Source organism: Theropithecus gelada, chromosome 1 (genome assembly GCF_003255815.1).
Source record: "Theropithecus gelada isolate Dixy chromosome 1, Tgel_1.0, whole genome shotgun sequence".
NCBI lineage: Eukaryota > Metazoa > Chordata > Mammalia > Primates > Cercopithecidae > Theropithecus > Theropithecus gelada.
The window spans coordinates 39,433,260-39,445,747 of NC_037668.1; the positions used below are offsets into that span (position 1 = coordinate 39,433,260).

Genomic DNA, 12,488 nt, shown 5'->3' on the forward strand with positions numbered 1-12,488 from the left:
TACACCCACTTTCAAGTTTGTCTGAAAATGTTATAAACACAACACACAGGGACAGCCACCTGCTGTCCCAGACAACTGGGACAGCCGCAGCTAAGGGTGAGGCTGTGAGATCAGGACCCAAAAACAGGAGGTGAGACAGTGAAGGCTGGAGGGAAGTGGAGGGTGTTGGGACGGGGAGAAGGGGCAACAAGAAATATCACCGTGAAGTGGGAGAGGCAGACGGCAGGGTTGTACTCAGCCCTGCACGGGCAGAGGAAGGAGGGTCTATGGACCAAGGGCCCGGGAAGGCTCCTGGGGGCCCGGTGGAATCCGGGAGGCAGGAGTTTCCAGTGGGGTAGTGGATGCCGAGGGGAAGGAAAGGAGGAAGAGAAGTTGAGTGGGGAAGAGGGAGCGAGGTCTATTAAAAACCTCTCAGTGCATAACACAAAATGTCAGGGTTTATAGCTTCATTCTTGGCTTTGCCGGGACTGAGAACCCTGAACAGAAATGTCACCGCTTGTCATGTTTAATCACCTGCTGTTTGTTAACACCTTCCCTGCAAGGAGCCTGTCTCAATCTGCCCCTGGGCCCCCCAGAGACCCGGAAATAGAAAACATCTCTGTCTCCTTCTCTGGGCTCTTGGCCCTGCCTAGGGGCTCTTCAGCTCCATCTGAAGGCCTCCCGAGGAGCCCCAAAGTGATCCTTCCTATCAGGGAGGCCAGGGAAAGGGACCCTACATGGCGCCCTGGAGGTGTGGTGCGCTTGGTGTGGTTGGGCTGGGGCCTGCCATCCCCCTGCTGCTTGTGCCTGGCTCTCCAGGCCTGTCTGTCCATTCTAGCTATTCCACTCGGTCCCCTAACCCTGCGGGTACAAGAAGATAAATACAGGAGAGCCCGCTCTGATCTCTGCAGCCTGGAAGTCACCAATGTGTCTGCTTGAACAGCAACGGTCACATAACATCTAACAACCAAAGCCACCATCCTTCCAGTCACAATCGGATCACACCATCTGGGGTTCTGGCTTGGCTCTCTGAGCGTGCTTTCCTGGGTTGTTTAGACTAGGAATTCTCAGCCCCACTGTCCCACGTTCCTTCCTCTGGGTTGAGGGTAGGTGTGGGGGAAGGGCAGCGCAAATCTTCCCCACCTTCTAAAGCACAGTGTGGTCTACACTGGGAAAGAAGCCGGTCCTTTTTCAGATTACAACCAAGCAAAGACCTGGGCAAACTCAATATAGCCCGCAGGCTAAAACCCCACTTGGGTCAGCTGCCTGCAAAGCAGTGAGTTGATCCCGTGGAGTTCCCAAGGAAGTCCCATCACCTCTAGTAGTAAAGAAAGCCAGTGGGGATACCCACCGCTGAGCTGAACTGAAAATGGTCTCCCAGCGAACCAGGGGGTAAGGTCCCCATCTTCCCTTCCAGCGAGGTCTCTGCTTACATAGAAACATATCCAGCGAACATGCATCGTGAACCTGTCTCCTAGGAGAATGCCTGTTTGGTTAGACATGCTTCCCGAAGGGCTCTGCGTCCAGTCCTTTCACTTCCATTTCGCCAGAGAGACAAGTCGGAGTGCGTTCCGCCCACCTGCACCCCTCCCCTGTGGACAGACGGGAGCACTCGTTTCTGCAAAGATGGGCACTCCGGGATGCCTCTAGAAAAGGAGGCTTTCTCCCAGAAGCTCAAAATGCATCTGCATCAACAACTACAGTTTATCTTGCATCCCTGCAGCCCAGGGATGTGTTGGAAGACTACAGGCGGGGTATACACGGGGGCCAGAGACATATGGGGACGTAGGCCAGGCAGCACGGTACATACCCATGGCTGGAAGCCTGTGTGTCCTCACTCAGTGCTGCCATTTGGAACAGTGCTCAGGGGAGCCCCGCACCAAGTCCTCTGGCATTTAGTGTTTGGGAATAAACCCAGCACTATCTCAGGGCCTCCAGCTTCCCCGCTTAGGAAATGGGACAGCTCCTTGTCTTCCTCCAAGGGAACCGATGAGGAGAGATGAGATGTTAGGTGTGGCTGTCTCGGAAGGAAGGCGCTGATAAACTTACGGTGGTGGGGGAGTGAGGGGCTGGGGGATGGGGGTTGCCTTGTCTGCATCCTCTCCAGAAGCCCCGCCTGGACTGTGATATGTTGGGGGAGAAGGCTCAGTGTTAAAGCGGTGGGATCGCAACTGCAAGCTCTTTTCTAGGCCAGGTCAAGCTTCCAAGCAGTGCCCTGCCATGCCTTGCAGGGGGCGGGGGGGCACGAGCATGCCCACCCCAGCACATGCGCCTAGCGGAACGCAGCAGCCTGGGAACAAGTTTTGGTAGCGCGAGGGGGTTTAAGTGGAGCCAGCCGCAAGTCCCCCTCCTGGACAGAGACGTAGTCTATTCAAGAGGTGCCTGGGCTCTCCAGGACCCTGAGGGTGGGACCATGTCAAGTAGCCCATCCTCCTGCCTCCAAACAGGGCTGACTAATCCTCCCAGTTTGCCCGGGACTGGGGGGGATTCACACACATGGGTCTTTGCAGTTCGGGGCAAACTGGGGTGGTTGGTCATCCTATTTCGAGACACCACGATGCTGACCACACGGTCTGAGAGCTGGAAACTCAGCCCGGAGTCTAGCTCGCATCTGCTCCTCGGGTCTCACACTCTCGGGTGTCAGAAATCCTCTCTTTCCTGGGCGAACTGATGACACAGGGCCTCTCATGCCCGTGGAGGCCAGACCTGAGCCTTTCCCATCTGTAGGTTTTGAAAAGCTAGTTCCTGTCATTGAGAGGGACGCTGAGCACACATGGAATGTGTCCTCCCAACTCAGCCGCCCATGGGGGAGCCCAAAAGGAACCCCCAGCATGGGACCTGGCCCAAAGGTCCTCCTGGAATGGAGTTGTCTTGCCTGAAACCCTTGCATTCATCAGATGAGCATGGCCTCTCCGCCAGGCCCCCTGGTATAATCCTTTCATTAATTTACTATTACATGGGAAATTACTCCTTACCCAGGAATATAAGTTTTCATCTTATTTTAAGTTAGATTCTTAAAGCAATTACCAAGGCATCTGGCGATGACTTCACCGCTGCGGCCGGGCCCCACAGGGGAGAAGGGCGGCCCTGAAGCTGCACAGGCCCTAGAGGGGAGTCTGGGGAGAACTGGGAGGGAAGTGGGGGGCACCCTGTCATCTCTGATATTTGTTGTTTGTGGAAAAACTCCTTTCCAGTGCCACCTGCCCCATGAACCCGCTGGTGACACTTGCTGAAAAACCTCGGCAGCTGGGGCCTCGGGAGCATGCTCTATTTTTAATTGTTTGATCAGAATATTCACTCATCTAGGCCCATTCCCAAGACGCATTTCCCAGCCAAAGGGTTCCCCCATTTCCCACACCTTCTTCCCTCTCTCTCTCATCAGAAATCAACTTTGAAATTAATAATCAGAGACACAGACCTCGGTGAGTTTGTCAGGAAGCATGGCGTTGGAGAGAAGGGAGGCTCCTCCCCAACGTGGGAGCCCTCAGAGTGGCCTCGACTGTTTTCTCTCTGAGCCACTGATCCTCAGCCCCCGGGCACGAAGCTGGCCCCGCATGGCCTGGCATTGCTACGCCTGTCTGAGCCCCACCCTTCCTGGCAACAGGAAGACCCCAGCCTCCCTCTGTCTACTCTGCCTCTGCTTATTCAAAAACCTCGGGGGCAGGGCAGAGGGGCTGGGGATAGCCAGGAAGCTCCTGGGAAGGACAGGGAGGGGACACTGGGAGGGAGGCATGTGCCCCCGGACTCAGAGGGGCTGGAAAGAGGCTTTCATTTCAGCTTCCATTTACTAGAGGAAGGGAGCCCACAGGGGCAGCTGCCGGCCTGTCCCCCAGCCAGCAAGTCACACAACCCGGCTCCAGCTGGTGTCACTGGGGCCTGAGGCAGACCATGCTGCTAGGAAGAGGCTACTGGGGCCAACCTGACCCCGTGGCCCCCACCTGACCCCTTCCCAGGAAGGGCTCCCCACCCGGCACGGGGGGCCCATGGCTGCCTGGCTGTCCTCTCCTCTCCTTATATGCCCTTGGCCGCACCACTGTACTCTTCCCTCTCAAGGTCACAGGGCCGTCCACACCAGGAATATTTACTCACCGGACTGGCCCTGTTAGCAGCACTCACCACAAATATGCTTTCTGATAAAGTTGGCAGAAAAAAAAATTCTAGAGCTCAAACCAATGTCGGAAATCATCCCCTGCCCCTGCCAAGGGAGCACGAGGTGGGGCCTGGAAACAGGTCACACACCAACTGTGGGGCAGCCCTGGGGGTGCTTGTATCACGCCCCCTCTCACCTTTCTCCTTCCTGTTTTACCCGGGACAGCCTGTTGCCCAAGGGACCAAGGGCTGGGGACGGGTAAGCTGAGGACTGGGTCTTGGGGGCACTCGGACTTCTGGAGGACGAGGCGGGTAGGGTGCCACCTGGGCTGCCCCCCAGGCCGTCTCAGCTCACTGCGCCCCTCCCCGCCACCCTCTCTTGGTGCACAGGGGCTCTGCATGTTTTTATTACCTGTTTGACTCACCGCCTTATTGCTTCTCCCCTTAATGGGGCCGTAACCGTGGAAACGAGGAATAAACGGCCACCAGAAAATGAGATGATTAAACAGGTCACCCTGGCAAACAAACTCAGCTAAGGAACCTCTGGGGGTGGGGACGCTAGGCTGCCCCTCCCCCACCCGTGGCCAAAAGGCCTGGACCAGGTCCTGACCACACTGTCCCACACCTAAAAGGAGGGGGGCAGATGCTGTGGGGCGCCCCCTGCCGGGCAGTGGAGAGCCAGGTCATCCTTCTGCGAGGCAGACCCTGGCTTCCTGTGGCCTTGGGTTCCCAGGCTGAAGGGGTGACAGAGAGGGAGGCACTGGGCTAGAGGGCGGTGAGGATCACAGCTGTGGGGAAGAGGCACTTCCCAGTGACAAAACTTGCAGGAGTCTCTCCCAGCCGGCCTCCGGGAGGCCTCCTGCTCTCCCACTGCACTAGGGTTCCCCCACCTAAAGCTCTGCCCGGCTCCTCCAGTCCCCCATTCTCACACAGCACAGTCCCTCCCAGGGCCCCCTTAGCGCACCGAAAGAGCCCCATAACAAAAGGCCAGGCGAACTTTGGGAACACCTGGTCTCTGGAAACACAAAATGTGTCCATTTCCCAGTCCCCGCCTTCTCCTCCAAAGCCAGGCAGTGCCCCAGCCTCAGCCAGGTGGCATCAAGAGAGGGCCCTCTTGGCTTTAGGAAAGCTCTCAGCAGGTGAGTGATGACAGCACCGGCAGGGCCCAGAGGGCCAGAGGAGACCCCAGAGTCAGGCCTGTGGGACATTCTAAGAGCAGATGCCCCGGCCAGGAGTGGCCCACACACCACACCCGGGGCAGAGGCCTGAAGCCCTGGCGCCTGGCTGGCCCTCAGTATGGGTGTATCCCTATCTTTCTGGTCTCACTCCCTGCCCTGGGTCTGTCTAGCTGGAGGGATCCCGGAAGCAGGGAAGAGAATGAGAGATGGTAGACATGCAGAGATCTGCTCAGGAGGAGAGACAAAGGGGAGAGGGAGAGGGCAAGGGAGGAAGTGGAGAAGGGCCCGGATCACCCTCTGGCTGCAGCCCTCCTGTCCCCACTAGGCAGCAGACTGACCTCCCAGTCCCAGGCCATGGCCATGGTTAGGAGTTATTGTGGGTGCCATTCAACCATCCCACTCCCGTCTTTATCCTTAGCATTCCCCTACCCCTTTCACGTCATCCCAAATCCCAGCCTCGCTCCTTCCTGTAAACCAGGCTCTAGAAAGCTCTCAAGGAGCTAAAACCCAGGTCCCAAGGGAATCGGCCAACATTTCCTGCCTTCCTCCTTCTGCCCCCACTAAGAAGCCAGGGAGGCACTTGGGGAAGAGGCACATCAATCAGTCAGTTCCACCAGCACTTACAGCGGGAAGGCGTGAGCCCCAGCCCATACCAGGCCTGGGGAGGAGGTGGCGGTACACCAGCTACCAACTAATGGTCACCGTTAGGAGCAGCCGTGGCAGAGGAAAACAAGGGCTCTGCCCGATCTCCTGGGGATCAGGGCACATGAGTCAGAGTGCTGGGTCCTGGCACAGCAATGTCACAGGTGTACCCAGAGCCTCAGAGCAGCAGGCCCACAGCCAGCAGCTTCTCTCTTTTTCCAGGGCCAAGGGGGTGTGAGGCTGGAAAGGTTGCACGGGGCAAGAAAGGTAGCAGGGAGGGCCCGGCTTTAGGGAGCTGGGTGGCCTGGATGAAAAAGTCAGAAAAACGTGGTTGCACAATGGGAAGCAAGAGTTCTGCTCTTGGAGGGGGAGGGAGGACAAGGCACAGAGAGAAGGGTCTGGCTAGGAGTCTAGAAAGCGTGGTGGCGGAGGGAGGTCCCTTAAGGCCATTCTTTCACAAAGCTCCCTGGGTCCTGGCCCCTGGCTCCTTGGCCTGGTGGGACAGCAGATCGCTCCTCTCCCTCCACTAGGCAGATGCTGCCAACACAGGGGCCCAGGCAGTCCTCATTTCCATCTCTCCTGCTGCAGGAGAGCCTCCCATGCTTCCTGGGTTTCAGGCCTCGCCTCCCACATGGGTCTCTCCCGAAACAGGAGACCACACATCCTGCTGAGTTGAGGGTGTCAGGGTGCTGTTCTGTGGCCAGGCAGCCAGAGGGGTGTGTGCTAGACCACCAAGCTGCTGCCCTGCACAGGTGGTCCCGGTGAGGCTGCCCCCCATCCTTTGCACACCGGGGCCGTCCGCCCTCCTCCCGCTCCCAGCTTCTCTCTACTCATTGTACCCTGGCCCAGCTACCCCAGAACAGCTGCTGCTTGCTGTGGGGACCCACAGGCAGTAATTATTACAGTGCAACTTCCTTCCCCCTCTGAAGATGAGGAGGAGGAGGAAAAGGAGGAAGAGGTGGTAGCAGCGGCCAGGGTGGTCAGGGTTTAAAAACCAGCTCAGGGAAGGCCGTGTTAAAAGGTGAGCCTTGGGGCCTGGGGGAATGGGGGGTGGGTCGGGTGGAGAAATGGCCTGAGCCCTGGAAGAGTGTTGGGCCAGCCGTTCTAGAGGGGGCTCATGGAGGCTGGGGCTGCACCACTGACAGGGCAGGACCCAGGAAGAAGAGAGGTTGGGGCCAAGAGCCTTTCCAAGCCCCACCCAATCCCCTGCTCAGGCAGCGGGCATGGCCTTGAGCCAGGGCAGCCACTTTCACGAGGAGATGCCGCTGCATGGCTCAGCCCTCCAAAGGTGCCTGCATTTATTTTATTTTTCCATCATAAAAACTCAAGCTGCAGCCCAGCTAGATTCCCAGGCTGTGGGGGCTGGGGGAACACCAGTAGTACCGACAAGGCCAGTAGAGAGGTCTGAGTAACACCCACACTCAGTGCCTTTCTTGGAGAGGAGAGTGAATGGGTTCTCCTCGCTGGTCCCTACCAGGGAAAAAGGGCCGGGGGTGGGGTCTCTCCAGGGAGCCTTTCGGACCTGCCCCTCTGCCTCTGCCTCCTGTTGGGGAGGAAAGGCTATGCTAGGCCTTTTGCCTCAGTTTCCTCTGATGTCTTGCAACTAGAACCAGGGCTGGTTCAAAGGGCCACTTCACAGCCCAGAGCTGCCTGTCTCCAATGCTTTCTACCAAAGAAAAGGTCCAAATAATGTGCTCCTCACCTCGTCCACTCACCCCCTACTCCCGCCCGCCAGGACTGTCCCACTGAACAAAATCAAGTTGGGAGTCAGCCAGCCAGAGATCTGAAAGGCCATCTGATGCTCAAGTCCCTCCAAATGTCACTAACCGGTGCACAGCACAAACTTCTGTTCGAATGGTACCAGGAAACCCATGACTTCTGAGACGGCCCATTCTGTCCCGGGCTCTGACAGCTCCTTTCTGCCAAGATGGCCCCAGAGCACCTACCCCCTGCAGCAGACTAGCAAAACCCGTGCCCAACCTGGCTACAGGGGCTGGCCCCAGCTCAGACTGGTTGAGTGGGTGTATCTGGCCAAGTAAAGGCTGGAGGAAGGAAATTGAGAGCAATCTGCTCTACCCTAAACCCGGCTTGGAATCTCTTCCTCCAGAACAGCACAGGAACCTTCTCAATCCCCGGTGCCTGGCAGGTCGAAGGTGTAACCAGAGCTAGTGAGGTTCCTAGAAGCCTCCACACTTGGCGAGGCTCTGGCCTTGACCTGGCGGCTCATGGAAGGTCTGATCTGAAGGCAGCTGACATTCAGGGTAGGAGGCTGAGCAGCACACACGGGGGCTGGGTTGGGGATGCCAAGTTCTTTGCTCTCTGGGCTCAGACACCATCTAGAAGAAGTCTGTGGCCTACCTCAAGACAGTATGCTCTCAAAGCATGGGGCTACTGAGAAATTCCACTCTGAGAATCAGGAAAATGAGCCAGCCTGGCCCAGCTTCTGATGCCACGCTTCCTGGCCTCCCCACAGCTGAGGCCTGGGTCATCTGCAATGGGGGGTCTGCTGGCAACACAAGGGGGTCCTGGCCTGGAGCCCCAGAAGGAGAAAGAAGTAGGCCAGGCTTCCTCCCACTGACCCACCTTGACAGCAAGGCTGCAGCCACAGCGTCGCATGGACAGCGCTGTCCCTTACTGGCTCCCCCTGCAGTCTGTGGCCATCCCTTTAAACTTGCCCTCTTGCCTCTTTGGCCCTTGACCTTGTAGAGCTTATCTTGGCTCCTCTGCGCCTTGGACAGCCCCACCCCTTCGTCTCAAGAAGAGAAGGGGCAACTATCACCAGATCCCCACAAGTCAAGGGCAAGAGCCTGCTCAGAGCTCCACCCGTGTTTCACCACCATTTTCACCCTGGCTTCTGGTTGTGTTCAGGGTCTGGGAATCAGCCTGGTGGGGCCTAACCCTGGGAGCTTCCCAACTGCAGAATGGATATACCTGTGTCTGAAAGCTTCCTCCCTTCTCCCCTCCCCCCTCCCAGCTCCCTCCCCCAGGGAAATCACTCTAAAAGGGCCTAATGGAACTATGTCCTCCTCTCTTCCTCTCTCCCCTCTCTCCCTCCCTCTCTCTCTTTCCTTTTTTTTTTTATTAGCATTTGTGGAATTTATTCCCAAACTCTCCTAATCTTCCGTACACAACCATTTGATTTGCATAACCCAACCCCCTCTCATAAAAACTGGCTGCTAGTTTAATTAAAAAATGTAAATTTGCTGTCATCTCGGGGCCTGGTGAATTAGGACGACATCGGCATTTTTTATTGCTAAAGACGTCCAGATTGATCCAGCCCTTGGCTGAACTATGGTTGGGGAAAGGGGGTCCACATGGTCCCTGAGGGTCCTGAGGTCTTGTTGTCCCCTCCTGAGAAGGCTTGGCTCTCCCACCACTGACGTCCTTATGGCTGAAGGCCTTCAGGACCTAGATGTGTCCGGGGCCGTAGGGCATGTTAACCTATGATCAGAGGTTTGGTGGGTCCATGATGCCAGCAGCCCTTCAGGGCCTGCACCCCTGGCCATGGACTGTGTCAGAGAGGCCATCGGCTGAAGCTGCCCATGCTGCCCCCAGAGGAAGGGACCCTCACTTCACCAGCCATGAGCCCTGGCCAGAGATGAGGCCTGCGGCCCCGGCTGTGTCCCGTGTGCACTGTGAAGTTGAGGGAGCTGTTCCCAGCTCCTGAAGATGAGCATGGAGTCAGCCCAGGGACCAGCTCAGAGGGGATCTCAGCATCCTCATCTGCTTCCCTTTTTTGGTGAAGTGGGGGGAAGAGTGCTTTTCTTCTGAAGTTCTGAGATTATAAGTGAAACTTCCAAGTTCAAAGAAGAGACTGAGATGGTATCACCAGATGACTCCTCCAGGAAACAGTCAGAACTCTGCCACCCTGGGCCTCCCCTCTGGCCAGAGTCCAGGCCTGAGTCCCACTGGGAGTGCTCTACTCCAGCTACAGGAGGAACCAGCTGACCTCAGGGTCCCTTCTAGCTTCTAGGAAAAGTTTCCAGAACCTGTCCCTGGAGTCCTGGGAGAAGTCAGTCTCCCTAAGGCCCAGGAGAGACACCACCAGAGGCTCTGCCACCTGCCTCCTACCAGGGCTGGGAGGCCCTCGCTCCAGTCAGGACACCCTACAGAAGGGCTTTGGAGTACTCTCCCCACGACAGACTTGGAGGGACTTGTTGGTGGATGGCAGGAGGATGGACACTGGCTCCAGCTGGCACTCAGGTTAGGAGGAGACCGGCCAGAGGGCCTGCCTTCCAGCTCTGTAATGCCTGGGTCCCTTGTGCTGGCCCACAAGCAGAGGCTCGCCTGCCCCAGGTAGGGGGGGGTGCCTTGCCACCAGGCCCATCTCTGAGGTCTGCTTCTTGGCTGGGATGGGTGGGGCCCCATTTCCGAAGAAAGGGGGTGGGGCCTGAGAGGGAGGTAATGAGACACTGATTGGAGGTGGGGGTGGGCAGGTTCTCTGTGGGAGTGGAGGGCAGGGAGGGGCAGGGTGGTAGCCATGGCCCTAGACACCTTTACCACTTTGCCCAGCAGGGGGTGTCACACCCTTCCTGGGCACAGAGGTCCTGAGGCCCTCCACATTGGACCAGCCAAGATCACACCTGGTGTCACACAATCCTCAAACTCTGCAAATGACACCGCCCTTCCCCCTCGACAAACACAGGCTCTTCTTCACCGGCCATCGTGCCACCCATCCTCGGCCCCTCAGGGCTGCCTCCTGTCTCTCTGCCCACTCCCCTTTGACCTTAGAAGGTTAGATATCAGCTCATGGGTCCCAAGGGCCGATGCTGTGAACTTGGGCCTATTATAAACAACAACGCTAACAGCCACCAGTATCACCTATCCCATCAATGAACCAGGAGAGTTCAGAGATCAGTCTCAATGAACGATCCGGCTGTTTGTTTCTTTTAAAACATTTAAGAAGACAGCTGCTTTTGTAAGCCTCACATGTAAGGGTCCTGGTCAAAATTTGGTTTCAACAGCCAGGGCCCATGGGAAGCCCGCAAGAGCTGAAGGCAAAAACACTGGAAAGAATTAGATTAAAACCAAGAAAACACCAAAATCTCAGGATAAACTGCCCCAGGCGAGCACCAGGCCTCCTGGAACCCCCGGCCTTGTCCCACAGGAGGCCCCCAAAACCTAGATGCCTACGCTGAGTAGTCCTTCTGGTCCATCACCACCCCCCAGGGTGGGGGCTAAAGAGGTGGGTGGGAGACAGTCCAGGGCCCCTCACTTTGAACTGATAACAGCCACCTCATCCCACAGATTCTCAGGTGAAAAATACTCATTAGCCATAATAAGCAGCTTGATCATCCGACACAGCCTTGTCCCAAATAAATTAAATTCCTTTACCTTGAGACAGTCGCCCCGAAACCAGACTAACCACCTTTCCCAACAGGACGCTGCTTTCAAAAACTAAACCACCCCCCACTAAAAAAATAAAAACACACACCCCACAGCCAGACACACAAAGATCTTTGCAGAGAACAAAAAAAAAAAAAAAAAAAAAAAAGCACACACACAGAAAAAAACACGAAGCCATACAAAAAACACGGAGAACAAAAACCCCACAAAAACCCCCTAAATCCTCTCTCTGGGTGCCCCCCAGCTCCTGCTCCTCTCGGTTCTTTCATAATGACAAGCATCACATTAGTCACAGCCTCTAAGCAAGTGGCAAATAACAACAACAACAGCCTCAGAAGTCGCCGATCCCGAGGCCGGGACGCCGGGAGGCAGCCGCCCCGACCCTCCCGGCCCCCACCCGGCCCCGCCGCCACCTCATTGGGCTAAAAATAAGAACTTCCGTAAAAGAAGCGAAAGAAAAGTGAAAGAGCCGCCCCTGCGTTCCCACCGGCCGGTACCTGTTCCAAGATCCATTCTCTTCTCCTTGGTCCCAAACTCTTCGCGGAACGCCACCAGGGGAAGACCGGGAGAGAAGAAACACGGGGTTAGCGTCTCGCGGGACCCCAGCCGCCCGCCCCGCGCGCCCCCCGCCCCGCAGGAGCTGCCAGTCCCGGGCGGGCGCCGAGGCCGCGGCGGAGAAACTTTCTCCTCTGCGCCGCCCGCTTCTCACGCTCGGCCCCGCACGCGCCCGCGGCTCCGCGCAGCCCGAGTTTCTCCAACTAAGGCAGCAACTCTCGGCCGGCGCGGCCCCGGCTTGGGGGCCCGGGCCGGGGGATCCGCGAGGCCCAGAGGCGCCCCCGTCCCGCCGCCAGCGCCCCGCGCCCGGGTCGCCGCCGGAGACCGCGGCCCCCGGGCCTCCCCCGCCCGCGCCCGGTACTCACCATAGTCGGAGAGTCGAAAGCCGAATTCACTTAAATAATCAACTTTCATAATACTTAATTAATGCCTAATTGCAACTGATTACTCCCCGAATAACAAGTTGTTTTAAAGCCCTGATGTCATTGCTCCTGCCGGTAACACTCAGGGTAACAGTTTGGCAGGAGGGAGCGGGCGGGCGGGCGCGGCCGGGGGCGCTGCCAGGAGCCGCGGTGATTGGCAGGGCGGCCGCGGCACCGCCTCTTCGGCCCGGCCCGCGCCGGCCCCGGCAGGTGAAAGAGCAGAGCGCGGCCCCGCCGCCGCCGCCGCCGCCGCCGCCGCCGCCGCCCGGTGCGCCCG

At 57.6% G+C, this 12,488-nt stretch overlaps 1 protein-coding gene across 2 annotated transcripts in view; it reads right to left on the reverse strand.

Moving 5' to 3' along the window:
- The window catches only part of CASZ1 (castor zinc finger 1), a 159,709-nt gene that overhangs the window by 44,979 nt on the left and 102,242 nt on the right, over positions 1 to 12,488 (reverse strand). Inside the window, exons 1-2 of one of the 2 annotated variants that reach the window (XM_025390795.1) lie at positions 12,155 to 12,337; positions 11,732 to 11,770 (exon numbers count right to left, since the gene is read on the reverse strand). In XM_025390795.1, coding sequence (XP_025246580.1) covers positions 11,732 to 11,770; positions 12,155 to 12,203 — 88 coding nt within the window. In that variant the 5' untranslated portion in view covers positions 12,204 to 12,337. Of the gene's footprint in view, positions 1 to 11,731; positions 11,771 to 12,154; positions 12,338 to 12,488 lie in introns of those variants that run through there. The other variant, XM_025390799.1, reaches the window with a different exon arrangement.